This window comes from Carassius gibelio, chromosome B22 (assembly GCF_023724105.1).
Source record: "Carassius gibelio isolate Cgi1373 ecotype wild population from Czech Republic chromosome B22, carGib1.2-hapl.c, whole genome shotgun sequence".
In the NCBI taxonomy this organism is placed as follows: domain Eukaryota; kingdom Metazoa; phylum Chordata; class Actinopteri; order Cypriniformes; family Cyprinidae; genus Carassius; species Carassius gibelio.
In genome coordinates, this window is record NC_068417.1 from 10,069,143 (window position 1) to 10,095,674 (window position 26,532).

The window sequence follows — 26,532 nt, forward strand, 5'->3', positions numbered from 1 at the left end:
AAAATCAACATTTCTTTGTTGGTTAGTGAATTTTAACCTTTTTTAACCTTAAACTATTTATTAAACTATGAAATTAATTATTCAAACTAGTACATCTTACACTAAAGAACATTATTTCAACTGGGTAACACCCTCCCCAGCGCGAGCTCAGCTGCTGTCGAATCACAACACAGGAACCGCTGGCACAATCAGAACTCGTTACGTATTTCTGAAGGAGGGACTTTATAGAACAATGAAGTCATCAGCCCGTTTTTATGACAGTGAAAACAGTGGTATACAGAAAGGTGAATTATGTGAATAATACTGTGTTTTTTTACACGCGAAACATGAACACGTTATATTGCACACTGTAAACACAATCAAAGCTTCAAAAAAGCATGAAAAACGGGACCTTTAAGCCACAGCATCTAAAAGATAAATGTTTGTTATGGGTAGAACCAGTGTGTTAGCCAGTATGCTAGCTTTGAACCCATGTAAAATGAGTTTGATTGTGTTTTCCTGATAATGCATGGCTGTATTAATTGTTAATCCTTAATAGAAATGTATTAAATCTATTGTGTAACTCATGTAGGATCGTGAAGATTGGCACAAGGGCTCTTTTTCCACTGGTCATCTCATGTCACATGAAGGCAGATTGCTCCTGCTGCTTTGCCTTGCCTAAATTAAGTGTATTGATAGCTGTGCCTTTTATATTTTCTTTTCTTTCTTTTTAGTTATTTTGTTGTGGCCATTGTCTAGTGCCCCTGTCGGACCGTTGTGGTATTGGCTGTTCCAGTAGTATACATGGTCTTAAGATTCTGTCTAGCTGTATACATTATCCATCTTGCTAGTGATAACGACATCTTTGCCTTCCATTTTTTTTCAGAGAATTAAAGCAGCTTCTTATAGGAGAGGTTCCTGGGTCAATACCAATACCAGTCCTGGTCCTCTGTAAGCCAAATCTTTTGGTTGCAACTACTGTGACTCTACCATGACTGTGTGGCTCTTTTAATTGTACCATTTACTAATAAAGTGTCACATTTTTTACTGAAAGCATGTCTCTGTTTAGTTCATCTTTTGGTGTATTTCTATGAACCTGCTTGCCTTAGGTTAGGTATTCAGCAGTTAATAAGCAAAGTACCTCTTGGTGTGATAGGTGGCGTAGTCAAGAACCGTTAAGCCTAGAACTGGTTAAAGTTCTCCAAGGTCACATTAATACTAATAGTAATGCTAATAGAAATATGAATTCTAATAGGTATAGTAATACTAATATAAATGTTTCATTTGAAGTGACGTTTTAAATTATATTGATTACATTTAGTTTTTCTTGTTCTACAGAAAAGTACCATCTAAACTTTTATTTCAAAAAGTGCTGCCATGAAAAGACTTTTAAATGCACTTAATCTTTTTCAGCACACGATGGCAGTAGAAGAAAATAGAAATATTAAATGTGGGATATGAGCCCTGTCTTGCATTGTAACTGTGCAAATTGTACAATAAACATCTTAAATAAAGACATTAAAGACTTTTAATAAATTGCAATTTTAATTCAAACTTCTATTTTCGATTTCAGATTTTTTTTTTTCAGAACCAAAGACTTAAACTACTTCAGTCTGTGTGCACTGCATTTATTTAATACACGAGTTTCACAATTGCAGTTGTATAACTGAAATGAACTTTTCCTCGCCATTCAGATTTGAGATGCACCTGTATTACCTCGTAAAGGACTGAAATATCAGAGTGAGGAGCGATTTTCATATTCGGTCAGAAGAGAGAGATACAGTAGCTTCATCAGGAGAGAGAAAGAGAAAGTGACAGAGTATGAGCTCTGCATTTATCCCATCCACACACACTCACATAGACACACTGACACACACACGTTTGTTTTTGTGAAAAGTGGGTTCATCCCAGAGGTGTAATGGTTTTTATAATGTAGAAACTGTATATTTTATGGCCGTACACCTAACCCTAACCCTCTCAGGAAACTTTGTGCATTTTTACTTTCTCAAAAAAACTCATTCTGTATGATTTATAAGCGTTTTGAAAAATGGGGACATGGGTTATGTCCTCATAAGTCACCCTCTCCTTGTAATACCTGTGTCATACCAATGTCATTATACACAGTTGTGTCCTGATATGTCACAAAAACAAGAGCAAACACACAGGTCAGGGTTCGGGGCCTTGCTCAAGGGTCTCACATCAGTCGTCGTACAGAGCACTGAACATTCACTCCTCTCACCTTCAATCCCTGGTAACAAATAAAATAGAATGTAATGAAATATTTCCAGCTTCATATGTTGCTAGAAAATACATTTCTTTCACATATTTGTTTTGAACAGCTTAAAAGTAGAAGCAGCCCTGTCTCCAGATCGTGTAATAACAACATCCACCAGCAGAGGAGATCATGGACCGGAAGAGAAGAGAGAAAACAACACAGACCATGAGACATGAACTGTCCTTCAGATATTATACATCATTTCAAAACAGAGGATTTAATAACCTTCTCAGAAGAATCAGGATCTTTTTGGTTCCTGAGAGCTTCAGTTTCTTGAAGCACTGTTTATCAGCATTTGTTTTAGCAGAAGTTAATTCACACTGTGATTAAAGTTGCAGTTCTGCGCTCATATGATCACTTGCTACTATATTCACACAAAATGCATGTTTTGTTGATGTGAATGATTCAGATTGTTGTACTGAACTCATCTCTTACTGAAATCTTCTCTCGTGATGATTCAGTGACTGATGAAGCTGATGTCTGTGGTTTAGTCGGTTTGTGGAGTTTGATGATGGTTTGTGGGAAGAGAAAAACAATGATTACAACATCTGAACACACTAGAGATACTTCATCAGACCAAACATAGAGTTCAACAAGTATGTATGAGAAAAAAATGCTAAAATAGTCATGATAAAGATGAAACTAGATCAAAGTGGAAGACAAACTGAAGAAATGACGAATGTTCACACATTTATTTTGTGATCGTGGGACTGTGTTCAGTTGTGTCTTCATATTTCACACTCATCAGTTGTTGTTTGTTTGTTTTTGTCACTCCTCTTTTGAACTGTTGAACAGTATGTTTTCAGCAGAAAAATATTCAGATTCAGATCTCTTGCAGAAGTCATCTTCTGTGGTGATTTAGTGACTGATGAAGCTGATGTTGCTATTTTAGTTGCTCTGTTGACATTCGTTTTGTTGAGATCAGAAAACCACTGGACCAAACTGAACAAAAGTAAAAAAATAAATAAAATAAAAACACTGAAGGACAATCTACAGGACATTGATTAGGCCAAACATCTGTACATGGGGTTAGGAGACATGAATACAAATAGTTGTGATGAGAGATACAGATCAACCAAGAGCAGAGTGGAATAATAAACTGCAGACATGACTGATGATTTATTTTTGCGACCGTGTGACTGTAGGCAGCTGTTTTTCTTCTCAGCTTCTAATTTCACACTCATTTCGCACTTTTTTTTTCTTCCTAGAACGGATTAACTGTGTTTTCAGCAGAAACACCCACAGACATGATGTGAACAATGGAAATAAATAAATAAAATAAATAATGTATTCACTGTAATGAAATGCAGAATCCAGAAGCAATATAAAGTGTTTTTGTTTTATATCATAAGCAGTGGATGTTATTTCCAGAGGCTCATCCATTGATGTGCTTTCTTCAGCATTGCGTCAGTGTGTATGGACCAGGTGAGATCCTCGCTGATGTTAATGCCGAGGAACTTGAAGCTGCTTACCGCTCCACAGGTGTCTTTTCGATGGTGATGGGTGTGTTCAATCCTCGGTCTCCTGAAATCCACCACCAGCTCTTGGTCTTGTCGATGTTGAGTGAGAGGTGGTTCTCCTGACACCATTTAGTCAGGGTGCTCACCGCCTCTCTGTAGGCCGTCTCATCGTTGTCTGTGTTCAGGCCTATCACCGTTGTGTCATCAGTAAATTTGACGTTGGAGCTGTGTTTGGCTGTACAGTCATGTGTGTACAGGGAGTACAGGAGCGGGCTGAGGACACAGCCCTGAGGAGTAATATAGGCCTATACTGACCATCATGAGCACTAGCACACTACCGGCGGGTCGGTTGAGTAATGGACTGATCACTGAAACAAGGGAGATTTTTATCCACTTTATTTTTTAACATAAGAGCAGTGTTGAGTATGTTGAATGTAGCATGAATGAACGAGGCTTCCAGTTAATTATAACTGCACAGAAACTGTCCACTGTATTTTTATTCATCATCTTAATCATAAGCAAATGGAACTCCTAAAGAGACATGGTGATGAAAAATGAGATTGAAATACATATATAACATGTGCTTCAAAGATATCCACTCTCTTGCAAAAGTGATGTCACTTTAATAGAGGTTGTTTTCTTAGTTTCTAGATATGTTTAGGATATTTTTCACAGATTTCATAGTTGTTATTATTATCATTATTATTGTTATGTCCCAGGACCTACCTAATAATGGGTACACAACAAAATATAATCGGGCTGATTTTGAGCAGATTTCCCTTCCGTGGGGGAAACCCGAGGACAAATGTGTGCACTCTCTGGAAATTATCACATTAAACTAAACAATATCCAATCAGAAAGCGAGATGATGGAAGACGGAGGCAGTCATGACGCAGAACACTGTGAAATTGATGTAGACAGAAGAGATGGAGGATCAGCTTGTTGATTTGTGGCAACAGCACGAATGTTTATACATCATGTCATGTACAAAAAATTATTCGTGAACGAGTCAGTCTTTTTTTTTTATCTGGCTCGGCTCGGTGTTCATCTTCAGTTCTCTCTTCACAGCAGTTCAGTCAGTTTACTGTTTGAGTGCATGCATTACTCCGGGATATTGGTTTGTTTGAACTCAGAGGGAGTGTCAGCCACATTAAAAAAGTTAACAGCTTAAGTCTTTTGTGGATTAAAGCGTATTGGAGACGCGAACTGTTTAAAATGATTCAGTTCGATTTTGTGAACACGTTCAAAAAGATCTGGTTACATCGAATGATTCTTTCGCGAACCGGATATCACAAACTGCTTTGTTTTGAACTGTCTTACAACAGACACAGAAGAGAAGACAATGATAAATAAAGTCATAGTTTTTGCTATTTTTGGACCAAAATGTATTTTCGATTCTTCAAAATATTCTAACTGAGCCTCTGATGTCACATGGACTACTTTGATGATGTTTTTCTTACCTTTCTGGACATGGACAGTAGACCGTACACACAGCTTCAATGGAGGGACTGAGAGCTCTCGGACTAAATCTAAAATATCTTAAACTGTGTCCCGAAGATAAAAGGAGGTCTTACATGTTTGGAACAGCATGAGGGTGAGTTATTAATTACATAATTTAGATTTTTGTGTGAACTATCCCTTTAAATATATAGGTTACCTCTGGCCACTTCTTAATATCGTCTAACGTTACCTCTGTTAACAGCGTCGATGGATGGGACAATTTGACCGTCGTAAGACGTTTTCATCTTGCTCCCAGTTTATAACATTTACGGTATTAAAGTTCTTTGTCATTTCGCCACAGTTATAGCTTGCTGTAAACAATCTTACAACTACTGAACTAGTAACCGGACGTGCCGTATCAGTTTAGCCGAAGTCGGATGACAAAATGCGGAAATGCAAAGTATTAAAATTGGGGTGGAATAAGGTGAATAGAAGAAGAACGGTTAAATCTAGGATTTTTTTTCCTCGTGCGTGGTCTATTACATTTTGAAAATCTTAGAAGATGTACAAAATCTTTTGCTGTATCCAGCATAAGTGGGAATGTCTTATTTTTTGTATGTACATTGTCTGCGCGCGCTCTCTCTCTCTCTCTCTCTGTGTCAAACGCTGATAAGGACTAACAGGTGGAGGTCAATTAGTGGATGATTCTGCTGATAACTGCACTATCCTGATTGGTCCACTAGAGGAAATGTTTGGAGCCAAAAGGAGATGTCTGCAGATTGGGAGTGAGAGTATGTTCTGCTGAATTTACTGGTGTCTGTGGTTGATTTGTTGGTGATTGGAATTTGTTGAAGAATTTCTATTAGTCCTCTTGTGGGAGGGTTTACTCAACCCAAGTGTTTTTCTTTTGTTGTTTGGACCAAGATTTATTTTGGTTCTTTTGTTATACTGATTTGCTGCTCAAACGTTTATAAGTATCGATTATGCTGAAAACAGTATAATTTTTAGGTTTCTTTGAATAGAAAGTTCAGAAGAACAGCGTGTCTAATCTTACAAAAGATATATTTCAGAGACATCTTTATCACGTTTGATCAATTTAAAGCCTCCTTGTTAAATAAAAGTATTGCTGCCCATATGCTGTTCTTTTGGAAATTGTTGTATTTGTGACAACATTTCATCAACAACAAACAACAACTGACAAATACAAACATGCATCAAGATTTAATTAACTTTACTTCATCCTATACCTCAAAATCTGTTTTAATTTTAAATGTACATTACTATGTGAAGAAAGTGCAGTATATTCAGCGTAAGTGATCTAACTGTCACGGGTCTGAACTATAAGAAAATATAACAGAAACAAAATGATCAATGAACTGATATCGGAGTATTGTTTTATATTATTATACACACATGCAGGAGGTAAAAGTAGGCAATACTTGCCTTCTTGGTCAGTTTTTCTGTGTTTCCTGCAGATGCAGAAGATCCCGACTGTAGTTACAATGACAGTGAACAAGATGATGAAGAACATTGTGAAGAGTTACTGCTGATGACAGGAACAGGCAGACAAGCTGAAAACACAAGGGGATAAATACAATTCAATATAACAGTTTCAGAGAACATAAGTTGAGAACAAAGTTATGAGGAAAAAACATCTATAAAATTATTATATCATCAAATAGACATGAATATGAATCTATCATCACAGGATTTGTCAATCATATGACAATTTTTGTAATAATTCTGAAAGAGATTATTGTCAAAAGATAAAAATGTATAAAAATCCTGGTAAGTAATTCTCTGCTCACCGTAGACAGTGAGACTGAAGATGTTGAGTGGGGTGTCTGATCTTTTGCTGGTGACTTTATATTCTCCAGAGTCTGTGGTTGTGGTGTTTGAGATGATCAGAGATCCAGTCTGATCCAGTTTCAGTCTGTCTCTGAATCTCCCATCAGCCTTATCTTCATAAAACCTGCTCTTACTGTCCTTCACATTGATTTTAGCTATTATAATGTTTTCAAATTTCCACATGATCTCCTCGTCTCTCTGTATTTCAGTAAGATCAGAGTTTAGAGGCACCGATTCTCCCTCCGTCACTGACACGGACTTCACTACATCAACACCAAACACACCTGATGAAAAAACACACAGAATTACTCAAAAATAACTTCTGAAAGTTTTTGTCATTTTGAAACTATTCTCTTCGTTCTTCACAGAAGTATTTAAGTAAGTTTAGTCTGATAAAAACTTGTTAATATTTAAGTCAAAATAAACGATGGAATAATAAATAACAGATTTATATTTGTGGCCAACTTTTAATATTAAAAAAAAAAAACTGAAGTCATGCAGATACTCACCAGCCAGACTCCATGAAAACAAATAAATGTAAATAATCATTTTCTTCAGCAGTTTGCACGGCAGGTTCACAACAGAACTGTGATAGTAAACCTTGAATTGTTCATAAAGCCAATGAAGCTGTCGGACTGAAGTGAGGTAGTTTAGTGAAGATCTGCAGTGAGTGTGAAGAAACTCCTCCAGCAGCTCCTCCCTTCACCAACTAATCGTGGTATTGCCAGCCTGAGACTCAAACCCACAACCTTAGGGTTAGGAGTCAAACTCTCGAACCATTAGGCCACAACTTTTTATATCCATTGACACAAATGTCAAGAAATCAAACCATTTTGCTCCAAATTTCCATTACAGTTGAATAAACAGATGATCAATGTTTTGGATGCATAGATTATAAACAGACAAACTTTTCAAGCATTGTTCATGTAAAAACATGCCTAAATAAACCAGTATTTTTCAGTAACTGTTCATTTTTTTCCACTTCAATCACTCATGCATAAATGAATTGTATAAACACTGCCCTTTTTAAAATATCTTTATTTTGCTTTTACAGAGTCTCAGAAAATTCAAAGCAAGCGCTTGAAATGACACAATATGATGCTTTGCTGCATTTCACTACGAAAAAAGAGCTAAGGGTAAGTAAGGCAAAACATCCAAACTAATGTAAAAACAGCTTTATGACATCTACAGTTAAAAAAACAGGCCACGTGTGATCACTCTGTGCTGGAGGGCTCCTGGGGGTCTCTGCTTACTGAGGATGAACAAAGATAAAACACATTCAAACTTGGTTATAATTAATAGTTATTTAGTTCAATACTAAGGGTTATTAGTTTGAATAAACCCTTAACCCAGAGTATTAGCATCAATATAAGTGATGATTGATTTGGCAAACAGGCTTTTGCTAGCATTAAGGTCTCGGTTTTAAAAACATGAATACCTTTTTCTCGTGCTTTCATCCTTGCAACAAAATTGTAGCTTTTGTTTTTCCTGTAGTTCACGTACGGGTCATCCAGCGCGACTCCCACTCCTTTATACTGGTCCCACTTGTCCCGGATGTCTCCTCCTTTGATGGGGTCTTGAATGCCCTGTTCTTTAGCACCAAGACCCCCTGATCCGCTCCAGCCTGCAGGATGAACAGCTGGAGAGTTAGTGCTGGATCAATGGAGACATCAGTTCATGTGGTCATGGTCAAACTTGTTCTAGATGACATACCCATCTTCATGAGCATCTGATGGCCCTTGTTTTCTTCGCCCAGCTTGAGGTCGACTGGTAAAGCAGCAGGGACTGAACCCAAACCAGATGTGGAGCTGCAGAAAGGCCATATTTTATCATGAAAATACAACAACAGACTGTAATGTGATTTCATAGGATGCGATTAGATTTTAAATTTAGGAGCGCCTAATGAGAAAAAGTAACTTAGGTAATCTGCAGCAAAACTTAAATTAAAAAACAAATGAAAATAGTTAAATAATGAAATTCAATAATTGCATGAATTTATTAAAATGGTTTTATTTTTTCAATTAAGCATAAACAAAAAAAAAATATGCAAAATTTCATACATTTAGGATTAAAAATAAATCCTGAGAGTAATAACGATACCAAATAAACCCTTGTGAAAATGCAGATACAGATTACAAAGCAAAAATCTGCTTTTCAAATCGTCTTACGGTGGCGTTGGACTGCGTGATTTTGCAGCGTGAGCGCGCTTGTCTGGAGATCGTGACTTGGAGCGAGATCTGGAGCGAGAGCGACTTCGGGACCTGGATCTGGAGCGACTCCTGCTCCTACGGAAGAAAGTCAAAAATGTGTTCAATAACCTTGTGTGGCTGGAAAAAAAATGGTTTAAATATTTGCTAATTTTTTGGTGGGGGTACCTGGAGCGGGATCTGGAGTAGGAGCGAGAGCGGGATCTGGAGCGAGAGGATTTGGAAGACCTGGAGCTGGAGCGTGACATGGATCGCCCTCGACTGCGCGACCGACTGCGCGATGGACTCCCTCTGGTGCTGCCAAAGAAAACATCACGTGAAATATTACCAACGAGGAAACAACGGTAATGATTTCTGTTTTGTCGCATCGGAATTCAAATGTTATTTCAAGTATTAGAAGTACACTTTAATAGTATTTATTAATATTTTATCAAATCTTCGTTTTAAATTTTCATTTTCATTTCAGTCCAAATATTGCATATATTGTATTTTGTAATGTTTTATTAGGCTTTTTATACCTCGTTTTTATTTCAGATTTAGTCATTTAGAACACCATTATAGTATTTATTAATGTTTCAAATTTTATTAGCTTGTTTATTAATAATTTATTGTTGTATTGTATTTATTTTAGAATATCATATTTCACTTTTAGCTTTAGCAATTTTAGTATACTATTATAGTATTATGATTAAGCCGTATTATATTTCCAGGTTTCATTTCAATTTCAGTTTCAACAAGTTTTTTTGTTTATTTATTTTCATTTCAGGTTTAGTCTAAACAATTTCAACATTTTAATTTAACAAACTTAAGTTGCAAAGGCAACATTTGTAATTGTTATTTCGTTTAGTTACTTTTTTCATCTAATATTTACATTTTATTTTATTTCAGCTTTATTTCCACTAATGAAAAGGTTTTAGTTTTTGTTAGAATACATTGAAACAGTTCATTTCTTCCACACCTGTTGCGTTTTTCATGTTCCTTTTTCCGTCTCGCTCTCATTTTGGCCCGGAAGAACTCGTACAGACCGTTCTGTTCCCAACCCTCACTGGAAAAGCAATCATTTTTAGTCTTCACAACTGAAGTATTAAGTAAAAACGATCAAAAATATATATATATATATATATAAACCCAGAGCAGTCACATTGGTGTTCACCTATTTCTGGGTCTCTCATGGGACGGTGGGCTGTAAAACGCCTCCACCGCGGCCAGCAGACGCTCACTGGGGGGCATCGGAGGCGGCAGACGGATGTCTTTGGGGTCCAGAGGCTTGTAATCGTGATCTTCAAGCTATGGTTAAACAGAAAGAATAACATTTAAGACAAGACTGACAAAAACAAGCATCTAATTCCCAGCTGACGTCGAATGTAAAATGACCTTCACGAGTGGCGCCATGAGTCCTGCGGGGAGGTCGAAGTAGGGCACGTTGGGCACCAGGCTGGGGTCGTCCTGAGTGACGTGAGAAGGGGTCTGTCGACGCACGTGTGGCGCCTGACCATTAAAGCCGTGAGGAGGCGGCGGCCCGAAATCAGGATGCTGGTTCCCACCCCACGGAGGAGGATCAGATATCCCAGGAGGAGGAATCCTCTGGTTCGGGTGGTGATGAGGAGGCGGAACCATCTCTGGTGAGAACAACAATATATTATGCATGACAAAGCGCGATAATTTTTTTTTTAAGCTCACTGGAGTATTGTCCCTTTGTCTGATTCAATACTAATTGTTGGAGATTTTGATATACATGTTTGTTGCCCTCGAAAATTTATGCTTCCAGAGTTTTTAGAAATGTTGGACTTGTTAAATCGGACTCCGTTGGTGACGTGTTGTACTCATGAACACGGTCACTCTCTTGATCTTGTTTTGTCACTAGGATGTGTCTGTTTGGGATCCTGGTGTCATGATTAATAGTTTTTCGAATCATTGCCCAGTAGTATTTAACGTAGATCTTCCAAGTATACGTCGAGCTCCTGTTCTTTGTTATATATTCTCTTAGTATTTTCTCCTTCCACAACATCTGAATTTTTAAATGCCTATATTGCCGCTCCTTTCAATCCCTTGGATTGAGTCTGCACCACCCTCTGCAGATCCAGAATAACTAATTTCAATATTCAACTCTGTCTGCTCTAACATCATGGATTCATTGCTCCATATAAGATGAAGGTCAAATATCAAAAAGCTATAAAGTACTATAAAGAAAGTTATTTTGCCAGTATCATTGCTAATAATTATCCATGTGAATTATTCACTGTAATCAACAGACATCTTTGTCCTAGTAAGAAAATAACCCTGGCTCCCTCGTTAACAACTTGCAGTTTATTTGCAAAACATTTTGTCGATGAAATTAATGGGATCAAAGCTAATATTCTTACGTCTGCCGTTAATTTAGCTGAAACGGATATAACAGAACTTTGTTTTAATCAGACTGAAACAGTGTCGCTTTCTGAAGTTCATGACATTATTTCTCATTTAAAGCGTTCATTTTGCCACAAGGACAAAATTTCATTGCACATTCATTTAAGGATGGCTTTGTATTGTTAGTACAGGTATTTTGTCTATTGTTACTAGTAGTCTCTATAAAGGGATTGTACCAGTTTGTCTTAAGCAAGCTATTATTGAGCAAATTTTTACGAAAGGTAATCTGGACGGTTAGGACCTGTCAAATTACCGTCCAAAATCAAAAGTTCCCATCTTATATAAAATTTTGGAAAAAGCTGTCTTGAGACAACAAAGTGCTTTTTTAACTAAGAATAATATCTTAGATAAATTCCAATCTTGCTTCAGGTGTAGACATAGCACTGAGTCAGCACTTTTACGGGTAGTAAATTATATTTAACTCATAAGCGATGCAGGGAATCACACTGCTTTAATTTAACCATCGATCATTCGATTCTCTTGAACCGGCTAAAGCACTTTGTCAGAATCCAAGGAATTGTTTATACATGGTTTGCATCTTATTTGGAGAGTCATGGCCTAGTGGTAAGAGAGTTTGACTCCTAACACTAAGGTTGTGGGTTCGAGTCACTTTAAAGCAAAGATCTTTTACCGCAAAGGTTGGTAATTGTTTTTCATATTCTGAGCATTTTACCAGTGGGGTACCCCAAGGGTCCATATTGGGCCCGGTTTTGTTCTCATTACATAAGCTCGCATTGGGAAGGATTTTTTTAAAATATGGTATTTATGGAAACGACCAGCAGATCTATTTGCCTTAAAACCCTAATTGTAATAATACCTGTGTAACACTTCGTAGGTGTCTGGATGAAGAGAAAGATCGGTTGGTTAATAATCTTGTTCAGTTGAATGAAGGCAAAACAGAAATTATGAGTTTTGGTCGCACAGTTTTTAGCAAGATGCTGAGATCCTCAAATAAATTACTATTAATGATCCCAGGAGCACATCTTAAATCTAAGGGTGACTGAGCTTTTGCTGTCATTAGCACAAGATTATGGAAGAGCATCTTCCACATTAAGTGCCTTCAAGTGCCACTTAAAGTCATACCTGTTTTCTTTGGTATTCTAACTTTTTACTGGGTTTATTTATCATTGATTTTGCTGTTGTCTTGTTTAAATTATATCCTTTTTATCTTAACTTGTGATGCACAGCAATTTGAAACTGTGTAGGCTGAAAAGTACTCTATAAATAAATAAACAAACATTTTGGTCACATCTTAATTCAAGTTAGTAGTATATTATACAGGTATTTAAAATGTACATTATATTATTTAGACATTTTTATATTAATTTATTTTAAAACTTAGGTTTTATATTTTATATGTTCAGATTTTATAAATTTAGTTTAGGTCTAACTAATTTAGTTTTTATATATTATATAGTTTTTATATATTATGTTTTTATGCATCTTATTTTCGTTTTATTACTAGTAGTTTTAGTACAGCATTAAAGTATTTTGAAATAGATTTCCATTTTCACACCTTCAGTTTTCATATATTACTATTACAATAACTGTAAAATAAAATAATTAAAATAACTAAGAAGAATTTAAGTAATTTTCATGAAATCATGGTCATTTTTAAGTAAGAAGCCGAGGTCTCACCTCCTGGGAAGTCTCCCTGTGGGTAGTCGAATGGGTGCGGCGGATACGGCGGCGGTTCGAAGGGATGCCGCGGAGGAAACTCGTCCTGCATGAAGTGTGGCGGGAAGCGTCCAAAGTTGTGTGGTGGTGGCGGCTGGTTGAACGGCGGCGGCTGCTGATGAGGAGGGAAGGGCCCGCGGAAATGCGGTGGACGCTGCATGCGGAAGGGTGGCTCCCTCTGGCCCCACGGCGGCGGCTGATCCGACTGGCTGTTCCACGGCGGCTGGTCAAACTGACTGCTCCAGGAAGGCGGCGGCTCGTTCTGGCTGCTCCAGGGACCTGCAGGGCCCCCGTCTCGAGGGCCGCTCCAGTTGGGATCCCGCTGCTCGTTCCATATGCCCTCGTGGCTGTTCCAGGGTGGACAGGGAGGCGGGGCTTGGGTTGGGTTGAATGGCGGCTGGAGACAGAAACATTTAACTTTTTTTATATATATATATATATATATATATATATATATATATATATATATATATAAATTACCCATTACTGATATCAAGTAACATTGCGAAAGTTCTAATTAGTAAAAATCTATTCCACTACTTCTATATTACTTTTACTTCTGAACTAATTTGTTCATCGTTTTTTGGAACCTGTGATACTTTTTTCTTTGATTCTTTTCAGCGGCAGTGTATATATTTCAGAATTTTAATATTTTTAATATATTAAATATATTTACAATATAAAATGAATAAAAATATAGACAAATAAATTTACATATTATATTTTCAAAAGGTATACTCATATGAGTTTATATTTATATATTCAAAATAAATATACACAGAACACACACATATATTATGCAAACAAAAGCTTTTATTTTGGATGCATTTAATCGCGATTAATCATTTGGCTTTATAATGAAAAACCTGTGAAGGTTATTATAACGTCAAATTGTGATGGAGCCACAGCGTAAATTTAAATTAATGATTAAATCATAAAAATGTATATATAACCTTACAAAATGAATAATAGCGGCATGCTTTTTCCAGAACGAACAATGTAAAAGATTTTTTACAAATTAAAGAAAAATTTATCATGAATGATTTTAAGCCATTGAGTGAGTGAAATATAATCAATAAAATAGTAACGATAATCTGGTTGTGGGCATTTTAAAATGTAGTATAATATAACTACAAGTGCCTAATATTTGGAATCTGTTTACGTAATCCAGATTACATATAATCAGTAAGTTATTTTTAAATACAGCTGCGAATAACTGAAGATCTATAAGGTTTTAAATTGTTTTTTGACTCACAGGTTGTTGAGGGTTCCACGCCGGCAGGTTGTGCTTCGGATCGAACCAGCCCTGTTTAGAGGAGGGGATGTCAGACGATGATGCCGGGTTCAAGTCTGATGGTCGGCTTGGAGCGCCTTCGTAATCGCCAGGTGGAGGACCGGCCATTGGAGGAGGCTTTAAATCTACCAGTGACATTATTAAGAAAAAAATACATCACCACAAATCACACATCAGCAAGAAAAACATGAAATTGAGTCAGAAAGACAATGTGTGTTTTGTCTATTCATCTGAAGCAGCACTGTAATCAAAACACATTTCCTTACAAGGATTAATAAAGTTTGTTTGAGTTTTGAGATTTGAGTTAAATCTCTTAACTCAAAAAAAAAATTGATATCAAGCCAAGACATGATAAAGTAAAACATTTGGAGAATAAAAACAATTTAAACTGACACTGACATGAGAATAATTTTTATTTTAATATATATATATTTTTAAAGATGTCTCTTCTGCTCACTAAGACTGCATTTATTTGATAAAAAATAAAGCAAAATTGTGAAATATTATTACCATTTAAAATAACAGTGCTCTGTGAATATACTATACATCCAATATACTACTGTAATTCAAACCTGAAATTTCAGCATCATTACTCCAGTCTTCATTGTCACATGATCCTTCAGTAATCAGTCTAAAATGCTGATTTGCTGCTAAAGAAATATTTCTGATTATTATCAGTGTTGACAACAGTTGTGCTGCCCAATATTTTAGTGGAAACAGTGACCCACTGTTTTCAGAATTCTTTGAGGAACAGAATGTTCAAAAGAACAGCATTTATTTAAATCTTTTGTAACATTCTAAATATCTTGCCTGTCACTTTTGATCAATTTAATGCATCCTTGCCAAGAAAAAGCATTAATTACTTTCTGACTGCAAAGTTTCATATGCAACTTTATTTGTATATGATCTCAAATAGTTTCCCCAAGGTTGACCTAAAAATTCATTTCAGATAGTTTCCAAAGGAAAAACATATTTAACCTTCATTTAAAGTACTACAATTATATTATTGAAAGTTTTTACCAGGCTGAGAGGTCAAGGGCGTTTGTGTCTTCACATCAGCGTCTGCAGGCGTCAGCTGACCGACAGCGACTGTGGCTGCTGCTACCGCTGCTGTCTGCTGCTGCTTCAGATTGTTCACGAACTCCTCGTGCTGTGTCTTCAGAGCCTGGATCTGCTGCTGGAAGGCCATCTGGATGGGCTGCACCACCGGAGCATACTCCGTGATGAGCGACGCCTGGACCAGACACATAAGAGACATCATGAGAAACATCCTCCAGAGTTAAACAGAAAATAAACACTGACAGCACGAGCTGCACCTGATACTGTCCCAGACCCAGAGCTGGACTCTGAAGCTGCTGAATGGTGACGTCATCAAAGTAACCGCTCTTCTCCCAGAGCAGCAGCAGCTGAAAACACGAAGAGCAACCACTCAAAGTCAAACTGACACCATAAAAAAGCTGCAAACGGGAAGAAATGGGGATGATCTTACGCGGGTGATTTTCTGCTGCTTGTCTTCCTCTACTTCCAGGAAGCTGGTGCAATAAATGGGAACCACGACCTTCTGAAGAGCCGCCAAAAGATCCTTCTGATTTTTCCTCTGACTGTGGAGAAAAATTAAGGGTTGGCTCAATAAATCGCCATAAAAAACACTTGAACAACTATTTTCTAATTCCAATAGATCGGAGCTTAGAATTTAATGAAAATTCATAAATTTTTTGTGAAAATGTGAAATCATAAATAAATACAAACATGCATAACTACATATATATTTGGCATTACATTAATTTTTTTAATTCAATTACTGACCAGAGTTGTTGCTCTCATTAACTTAAACTATTTAGTTGCTCTATGTTTATTGCAAATTTATTACAGAAATCAATTAGTTTCCAAAGCAATATTTTTTCAGTAACATTACTTCAACTAAAATTGAAATGAATAAGAACTAAATAGACATATTAAAATGACAAAACACAACCACATTAAACTAAATTAAATTAAAGTTACAACAAAATATAAAAATATGATATGACAATCTGAGAAATTGCAAAAAAAGTGAAAACAAAGTGTCACATTATTTCATTTGATGTGATATTTAAATGTATTAAGGTTTTCTGGAGTTAAATTTAAAAAAAAACTAATTATTAGCGCAAATTAAAACTTAACTAAAATAAAATAAATTAATTAAAAACTTTCAGTTTTCAACTCAACTTTCTAAAGTTATAAAACAAGTAAAAGGGAAATTTTTTAAATTAAACTGTTTAATATTTAATATAAAAAAATATTTCAACATTTAAAATACTGTAACTTTTTTTTTTATATATTATTATAAATATATCTTTATATTGTGTCAATATTTTTAAATAATCAGATTAAAAAAGCTCAGAACATTTAAAAATACACCAAAGAGGGATAAACATGAGAAATTGATATTAAAATATAAAAGTAGTAAAAAATATGAGTGTTATAATAATATCATACCATATTATTGATGCTAAAAATAGTCTCCGAACAGCCGATTTTCTGAGATTTTAGAGGTGTTTGTATTGCATAGGGGTGCTCGGCCGATAGTTATGCGCATCTCGTCAGTAAAGCCGGTTCTGTAATCAATGCGCAAATCCACTTCATTTTCAGTGTTTTTTTGGTGCATCTTCTCAGTTAACAACGGCTCTGTGTAGTAACAGCTGCTATATGTGAAATCACGCACCTGATGGAATTAACCGCTGATTAGAGAACCGGCTTTACTGACGAGATGCGCATTAACGATCGGCCGATCGTGATCGGAGCACCCCTAGTATTGCACATCATAGAAGACAATGTTAGCATCCAATGATTTTAACTGTTGGAGAAAACTGGTAAATTTTAAGCTTTTTTTTGTGCTGTTTTCATCTTCCAGGTTAAAAATCTGCATTGTGCTGACATCACAATTTGTGACGTGGCAAAGGACGATAATACATCGATGACGCGTCAGTGTTTATTAAATTATTCATAAGACTATTTGCTTCCCTTAATTATTCACAACAGCACGTGTTGATTTGCTATGACAGATGCTTCAGACTGTGAGATCGCATACATTATAGAGATCGACCAATATATCAATTTACCAATATTTTCCCCGATATTTAAGCATTTTATCATAAGCGGATATCGGTTTTGTAATATCGGATTCACTGATAAACGCTGCCATCTTTGGGGTGATTTGAGAATTGCGCGCAGGATCTCCATTGCAGCGTGTCTGACAACAACAACATCGTGCAGGTACTTTATTTGCAGTAGTTTGTAAACTATTTAACATAACAGCCAGTTATGAACCAAATTAGATGCATTACATCAGCGGTTCTCAATTCCAGTCCTCGCGCCCCCCTGCTCTGCACATTTTGTACGTTCCTCTTATCGCTTTATAGACTTTTGTTCTATTCTAACTTAAATGCGCTGCGATGTGGACATCACAGGATATTCCATCATGATTTCGAAGTGTACGTATATGTTCCATTCAAAGTGCACTGAAGTGTGCAAGACGAGAATTTAAATTGTATTTATGTACAGAGGTATATGATGTCACACTTAAGACTAATTTTCCACATTAAAAAAAAATAGGACTGAAAGAAACATTTTCATTTAGTCATTTATTTACTTTATAACGGTTCAAAAATATCGGTTCTACATATCGGTTATTGGGCACATAAACACGCAAATAATTGGTATCGGTTATAAAAAATAAAATGAAATATCGGTTGATCACTAATACATTAACTGAGAGAAACGTTCATGGATTGAATGAGAGTGTTTGTTTTTACTTTGTGATGAGAACTCTGCACAAACACGATTTATTCACTTAGTGTAACCATTTTTACAAGCCATCAAAGGCTTATATAAATGCAGCAGAATAAGCCTTCAAACTGCAGGGAGAATTAACCAGTGCCAAAAGGGGGTTTCATGACCCTTTAAGTATTCAAATGCAGTATAATGTGACAACATTTCAGATGAAAGCTCCACCTCTCACCAGTGATGCAGGACGTCGTTGGTCAGATAGATGAGATGTAGGCGGAGCTCGAAAAGCACCCCATCAGCAATGATGCGGTTTCTGAGATGTGACGCCATCAGCTCACAGTGCGGCGGGGATTTAGCATTACTGAACATCCAGTTCTTTCCAGCCTGAGAACGATAAAAATAACCAGATAATAACTAATCTGAGGCATATCAGACAGAGCGGGCGTGACCAAAGCAGGTTTCTCGTACCGATATGGCGTCTTTGGTGCAGGTGTCTATGATGGGCTGCAGCAGGTTATCAAACTCGTTCATGTCCAGCTGCGTCTCCGCAAGCAGCTTCTGCATCTGCTGCTCCATCGCCAAAGAGATGGCGGCCGTCACTTGCTCCTGAAACCCCAAAACACATTTACTTAACAGAATATATTAATGTTCAATGATATTGGGTCAGTTAGACTATTTTTGGGTGTGAAACTAAGACTTTTATTCCACAAGGATGCATGATATTGATCAAAAGTGACTATAAAAGACTTCTTTGTTTCTATTTCAAACAAATCCAGTTCCTTTGAACCTTTTAATTAAGATTCTGCTTCGATCACGGCAATAAATTAAACTAGATGAGTAAAGTTTGTGAACAAATGTTGATGTTGGCGGGGTAAAGCCTTGTTTGAAAGTTTGAAATGAATATGAAAAACTTTAAGACTTGAAGTTAATAAAATGTTACAATTTTGTAGCACATTGCTCAAATGTTTAGGAAAGTTGCGAACATATTACTAGCACGTGATAAAGTCATAGTCGCTGACACTGTACAGTATGTGGATACCCGGAGCTGTGTAATACTTCTTCATACTTTAACAGAAACAGGAATGAAAATGATCTTGCTTGGAAGAAATAGATTAATTGAATAAAGACCAAAGATTACCTTTTAGATTTACCCAAAACAAATTATATTTTATGTTGAACCACTTAAGAGACATCAGACATCATTCTCGCCTAAAATACTTTAAAAACTACATTTCATGATACAATAACAGTAATATTTTGAAAATGATCTAAATTAATGGTGGTTGAAATCACAATGCTGCTTAAACTCAACTGGCAGAAGCCCCTCCCATGGGGTGCATAAGCGTCTGTTGTGGAGTTAATTTCACGCACCAATGAAGCGAATAGACTCAAAATGTTCAAGCGTCAAACTATGTGCGAATAGCACGATTTATTTGCGCAAGTCGCGTCTGGTGTTGAACGCACAGTCCGAAGATGAAGCAGCAGCTTAAATAGTGACTCAGTATGTAATAATATATTCAATTGAGAGTGAGGAGTCACGTGCCGATTTGACTTGATTTGGGCGGGGTCTGAGCCGGTCGGCCATGACGGTAGGAGACGCTATCGCTTGCCAGCGGCAACGCCTTCAGTACTTCACAGAGGCGCGACTAAACACTCCAGAGCTTTTATTTTTGCACATTTATTATTTCTGAGAAACAGAGACAGGCCTATGAATACGAGAAAGACAAGGAAGAAAGTCAAGCAATGCAAAAAGATAAGGCGAAAGAAAAGCTCACACCAATCCCAAAACAGCGGTATTTGGAGAAGGTCTCAGGCATCCAAAATATCAACCCATACGAGCTCCCTGCAGCAGAATGGCACAGAGACCTGGACCATTACCTCCATGCACACATATGGACATTGTGAATTATCTTTTGGTGTAAGTTACTACACAATGCAGGAGTTTAAAGGCATCAAGTCTTTGGAAAGTTACAAGGCTTGTGTGCTGTGGCTGGGTGCAGGACTTGGTCATCTACAAACCTCCAGGTGGTGAAAACTGCGTTGTACTGGCCAAGGTAAGTTTCTTCACATGCGTTTTAGTGTATTGTAATTAGGGCCGGGACTTTAACGCGTTAATTGAGATTAATTAATTACACAAACAATAATGCCTTAACTAAGATTAATTAATTACAGAAAAAAAAATTCCCGCATTTTTAATAACTTATTTTTGCACCGCAGGACGTTTCTCACTGGATGAGTTTCGGCGGACAGATTATACTGGAGCACCAACTAGCGTTCGCTTCGCATATCACTGCAGCAGCACATCGAGCCTCAAGTATCACCTCAACGCAAAACATATAGCAGCTAGCGTGGACTTTACACTTTATGTTGAACTATGTATTATTTTGTTGGTGCAACAGTTTATGTTGAACTCTTTATTGTGTTGGCCAAGGTTATTGAGAGTTGGACTTAGTATGTTATGGCCTCTGAAGCAACAGAGAGATGTTTTCTAATAGTCAGTGTTTCCAATGTTCTGAATGTAATTGACAGTATTGTATTTTAATAAAAAATAAAAACACTTTACAGAAGGTTCCAGCACCTATAAGCTTCCTGAATTTCTGAAATGTACTATTTCTAAATTGTTTCTAAATATGCTATTGCTACACTTCATGGAAAAAATTTCTCTGGTCTGCTAGACTTGGTTGAACAAAAATAAACAATATTTTGTTGCTTAAGCTTATGTATTCAGTCATTATTCAATGGTATACTACAAATCCATGTAAAAAAAAAATTATTCTCACTGTTCTCAGGTCAAAATATTTATCTGCGATTAAAATGCGATTAATTTCAATTAATTAATTACAAAGCCTCTAATTAATTAGATTCATTTTTTTAATCGAGTCCCGGCCCTAATTGTAATTACATTGCATTTAGCAGACACTTCTTGTCCAAAAGGACAAAGTAATTAACTGTGACTATTTCGTAAACACTAGATTGTAACGAGATGTTCAATGAACACAAACGTTTCCAACATGTTTTTATATAGGCTAAAGCTGTGTATGTTTAGGTGTTTAGTTGTAATTTGATTTTAGCAAAAGGACACATACTGTACCAGGTTTTTGTGTTGGGGGCTGCAAAGTGGACAAACCAGTTCTGGGTTAGCCAGGGTAGTTAAATGTGTGATTGCAAGATGTAAATGACCTGGTTAGATTATAGCCATTAACAGCATGAATGCAAGGTGTAGGATTCAGACGAGGCTGCAGACTGATGCTGTGTCCATTCCGGTAACCTAAAAAACTGTATTCCATTGTTCCTATGTTATCGTGTGTGGTACTGGAGCAGTTTTTAACGCAGCAGTGACTTCCAGGCATGGTAAAACAGTGCGGAATTGCAAGAACCTCCTCTACTACCGAGTTAACAACACAAGTAAACAATCATGTTTGCCGTCCGGCATCCTGCCAACATGGGGGAGAGGGTGAGATACCATGACATCGAGGGGAGGGGCTCTGTACCATGATGACAACTCCTCACTCTCAATACGTTACATACGTTTTGTGTAGTATTTGACAATATTACTGTATTTTTAGTCAAATATATGCAAGTCTGGCACGCAGAAGAGAAACAAACCATCAAAATACGCAAAGTGCCATAGACTATTCATTGAGGGGGGTGAAAACTTTTGTGCACACACCTGTCTGAGGCTGAGCAGGTGTTGCTCCTGCTGCTGCAGGTTCCACTGGCTCTGCTGGATCAGCTCCTCCACAGACGGCGTGGACGGCGGCGGGAGCATCGGCACGGGAACATCTGCCACCTCTTTACCCGGAGGTTTACAGAGCACTGCTAATCACAAGAACACACAGACACAAATCTATAACACATACTGTGTGCCGAGACAAACATCTGTCTGCCAGTGCATCCAGATTTGATGGATTTGGGCAAACTGGGAAGCGCTACTGAAAGAGACTTGACTCTCGTTTGAATGGATGTTCCCAGAGCAAATCCTTTCAGATCAGAGAAACATGCAGGAAATCACTCATGCTGGTTCATTCCCCTCTGATTTTCCATTATGGAGAGAATCACATGAAAAACTCGGGAATAGGAAATATTAAGCTGGGAATGAGGGGAACAAACCCAAAGAAAAACTGCTTGCTTGTGGCTCCCTCGAGATACAAATGAAACTGAAAGCTTGAATCAAGATTTTTACAGAATACTTGCATTTGCAAACCAAAGTAAACCAAAAATAAAATCAAGCTGCACATGTTTAAATATCATGTATGTAGCAAAAAGTAAATAAAAATGCCGTGCAGAAAAGTAATGTGCTTACTAAAAAATTGCTTACCTAAAAATCTAAGTGAAAATTAACTCTTTCAGGCCATCCAAGATAAAGATTGTTTTGATTCTTCATCTGCACGTATTTGTAGATATGTACTGTAGTAATATCACCACAATGCGTGCCGTTAGAATGAGGATCCAACCAGATGATAAACCCATAATAATCCACACCACTCCAGTTCATCAATTAACATCTTGAGAAGCAAAAAGCCGTGCTATTTTAATAACCAAACCCATCAGCTTCATGCATTTTAATTTTAAACTGTTGCTTCTGGCCAAAATATGATTTCATAATCCATAACGCACCCTCCATCCAGTTATCTCGCATCAAAATCCACCGCTATATCTGTCTGGGACTGTTTTCTTTTGTAAACGTCGCTTGATCTGTGCAGATTTCTCTCCTGATTCAGACGAGATGACTTAGATTAAAAACGCATTAATGATGGATTTGTTTCTTACACAAAACTTTTCTCCAGTTGTTAATTGATGGACTGGAGTGCAGTGGATTATTGTGATGTATTTATCAGCTGTTTGGACTCTCATTTTGATGGCACCCATTCACTGCAGAGGATCTGTTGGTGACCAAGTGATTAAAAATGCTAAATTTCTCCAAATCTGATGAAGAAACAAACTCATCTACATCTAGGTTGGCCTGACGGGGAGAACATCTTCAGCTAATTATCATTTTTGTGTGAATTCTATTAATTCATGGCTCAAATCCCGAAATATGTTAAATATTAAGAGTGACGGTTGGCAAACACCACCAAATATTGTGTCGCATCTGTATTTGAAAGTTTCAACCAATTACACAAGTTGATATCTGTCTGAGAAAATGAAAGCTATGACATAACCTCACAAATTAAATATAATAAAAAAAGTTTCAAACACTAATGAAAATGAACCATTGCTGATCATCTGTCTAATAAATACCTTCCATTTTATATTCATCATCATGAGAGCCAGAATCTACGAAGGAGAGAAGCACACCTTAAAGACGAACACATTCACAATACAACAGGCAAATCTAGCTGTAAATATACATCACACAAGCCCCGTGTTAAAGAAATTAAATAATAAACCAAAAATAAACTTCTAATGTAAGACTAAAAATGTATTGACCGCTAACTGAAATAAGCTTCAGTTTAAGCACCAAGTTTACAACAAATAAATATCCTTACTAAAAACTAAAACATAACCAAGCCTAAAATTTAAACAATATAAAACAAACCTAAACAAGTAATATTTAAAATAAATTAAAGATAATAATAATAATAATTAAACCCCAAAATTAGTAAAATTGCAATTAATAATAATTATTAACGGTCACTCACGTTTTTGAACATAAACTTGAAAGTGCATGATCCAAACCTATACATTTACAATATATGACTGAAAACATGTTGTTTTTGATGATATTGATGTACCATTTTAATGGTAGTGCAAAGTTTGAATTTAAAATGGGTTTCAAAGCATGAATTTTGAGATTTTAAGTTTTCAAGTGATATATAATTTCTGATGATTTTTAAAGTGTGATAGAGAAAAAGGCAATAGAGAAGACTTTTTTTCAGGTCATAACTAATTTTGAACAAAAAAGATTGGTAAAATATATAATTAGGAGTCTTAGACCTTTCCAACGACATATAGTTTGTCATGATTAGATTAGGATTTAATTATAATATAGTGGCGTAGACGTAGGGGGCCCACCGAGATGGCAGTTAACAGGTTAAATTATTAATAATAGCAATAATAATATTAAATTCACAGAAATGAATGTGACTTGTGCTCTGCAGCGGTTCATTCACGTACGCTGCTGCTGTTCGATGGCCAGTTTGTATCTGTAGTAGCCGAAATAGTCCCCTCCGAACAGAAAGGAGAACTTGGGGTTGTCCTTCTGCTTCTCCATGGTCATCTTCTCAAACTCGGGGCCGTTTCGGGCCACAAACTGAGCCAGTTTATCAATGACATTACGCAGCTCTTGATCTGATGGGAAAAATCAAAGAGAAATACAGTACACAAAATAAATACATAGTATATTTTATTTTATTATATATCAACTGTGCAGTTTTAGTGTAGTAAATATAGTGTAGTGTAGTGTGTAGTGTTGGTCAACATTGGCATCTAACGTTACTGTAAAAGCTTCATATGTAAAGTTACAAATACTAAAGTTGCAAACTTTCCAAAACACTACATTTATGTCACTGCAAAAACTTTTGGCCATGACTGTAGAGTCAATATAAGCTAAACCAGCACATAAATGCTAATCTTATGTGACAACCGTGTGTTTATAAGTGAGGTTTTGGTGAATATAATATCAGCTTACGGTTACCTTCTGGTGGAGTGGAAATATCCATTATTCTCACGATTACTCGATGTTATTAGACCAGGAATTCATTTATAACACGCGAAACAAAATAGCCCGCTATTAAACGGACACGACCATTATGTTAAAAGGGTTGTGTTGTGTTTCAGTTCAAGATGAAGCGACAGGAAACTGAACGGTGACGACTTCCTGCGATGCGTGATGTACGCACGCGCTCTGGAGACGTTCGGAAGGACCGTGACGTCACAGCGTCGCCTGCCGTCGGGAGGCTAGACGCCTCATTGGCCGCTCGACCGCACGTCAACGTCGCCGCCATATTGGAGCGGGCAACTCTCATAACTCTCAAATCAGGACAGAAGAAAACATACCTGACTCATCGACAGATTGGACACCTACAAACCGTCACACGATAATAAAAACAGACTCCGAAGTGCTGATCTGAATCAACAGAGTCGCGACAGGCTCCGAAGTCCCGATCTGAATCAACCGAGTCGCAAATAGGCTCCGAAGTCCCGATCTGAACAGGCTCCGAAGTGCTGATCTTGAATCAACCGAGTAGCGAACAGGCTCCGAAGTCCCGATCTGAATCAACAGAGTCGCGAACAGACTCCGAAGTGCCGCTCTGAATCAACCGAGTCGCAAACAGGCTCCGAAGTCCCGATCTGAATCAACCGAGTCGCGAACAGGCTCCGAAGTCCCGATCTGAATCAACCGAGTCGCGAACAGGCTCCGAAGTGCCGATCTTAATCAACTGAGTCGCGAACAGGCTCCGAAGTGCCGATCTGAATCAACCGAATCGCGAACAGGCTCCGAAGTGCCGATCTGAATCAACAGAGTCGCGAACAGCCTCCGAAGTGCCGATCTGAATCAACCGAGTCGCGAACAGGCTCCGAAGTCCCGATCTGAATCAACCGAGTCGCGAACAGGCTCCGAAGTCCCGATCTGAATCAACCGAGTCGCGAACAGGCTCCGAAGTGCCGATCTGAATAAACCGAGTCGCAAACAGGCTCCAAAGTGCCGCCCAAGTGTGTGTGTGAGTACATGTATATATTATACTTAAGGAGCTCATTAATTAAACACAATTTGGAACTCATGTCCACAATATTTTTGTGTTGTGCCATTAGTTGTGTCTTAATTTGATTAATAATTAGTATTTTAAAATTACATTTCAATTTTTTTATTTTACTCTTTATTTTACTATTAATTTATTCTTCATTTTTATCTATTCTGTATTATTTCACCCTTTATATTACATATTCTTCTTGCTATTATTAACCTATTGTTGTTCAGTTATTTATTATGGTATTATTCATATTATACATAGAATTTAATAAATCTATTGTATCTCATATGTTATTGTACCGTTGTACTCACTTTTCATATTATTCACTTTACTTTAAGTTGTACTACATATACTTTTTAATATAACATATCACTTTTACTATATTTCTACTGTGCACTCTATCAGTGCATATTTACATTTTCACTGGATCCATGAGGCCATCAGTTACATGTGTTAACACTTTGTGTTATTATTTGTTGTATTC

The 26,532-nt window shown here is 37.0% G+C and overlaps 1 protein-coding gene across 7 annotated transcripts; it reads right to left on the reverse strand.

Moving 5' to 3' along the window:
* Nucleotides 1-8,023: 8,023 nt before the first annotated feature.
* LOC127987299 (calcium homeostasis endoplasmic reticulum protein) lies at nt 8,024-25,171 on the reverse strand. Of its 7 annotated transcripts, none has more exons than XM_052589553.1 (20): nt 24,992-25,171; nt 24,472-24,645; nt 23,596-23,631; nt 22,025-22,173; nt 18,823-18,960; nt 18,587-18,738; nt 16,076-16,187; nt 15,903-15,992; nt 15,607-15,820; nt 15,159-15,233; nt 14,548-14,711; nt 13,254-13,689; nt 10,584-10,828; nt 10,363-10,496; nt 10,168-10,254; nt 9,378-9,506; nt 9,171-9,287; nt 8,716-8,810; nt 8,441-8,626; nt 8,024-8,254 (listed from the first exon to the last, which is right to left on the reverse strand). In XM_052589553.1, the coding sequence occupies exons 1-20, from the start codon at nt 25,014-25,016 to the stop codon at nt 8,217-8,219; spliced, it is 2,796 nt and encodes a 931-aa protein (XP_052445513.1). In that variant the 5' UTR covers nt 25,017-25,171; the 3' UTR covers nt 8,024-8,216. The 7 variants fall into 7 exon arrangements, with proteins under 7 accessions (XP_052445513.1, XP_052445512.1, XP_052445515.1 ...); XM_052589552.1 differs by having other exon boundaries at nt 15,159-15,236; XM_052589555.1 differs by lacking the exon at nt 23,596-23,631 and having other exon boundaries at nt 15,159-15,236; nt 22,025-22,170.
* Between the last annotated feature and the right edge of the window lie 1,361 nt (nt 25,172-26,532).

Coding starts and splice junctions, on each gene's coding strand:
- LOC127987299 (XM_052589552.1), bottom strand. CDS start 25,016: ATGGATATTTCCACTCCACCAGAAG. Junction 16,188..18,586: donor AACGACGTCCTGCATCACTG/GTGAGAGGTGGA, acceptor TTTTCTCCACAG/TCAGAGGAAAAATCAGAAGG. Junction 8,811..9,170: donor TCACGCAGTCCAACGCCACC/GTAAGACGATTT, acceptor GCCTTTCTGCAG/CTCCACATCTGGTTTGGGTT.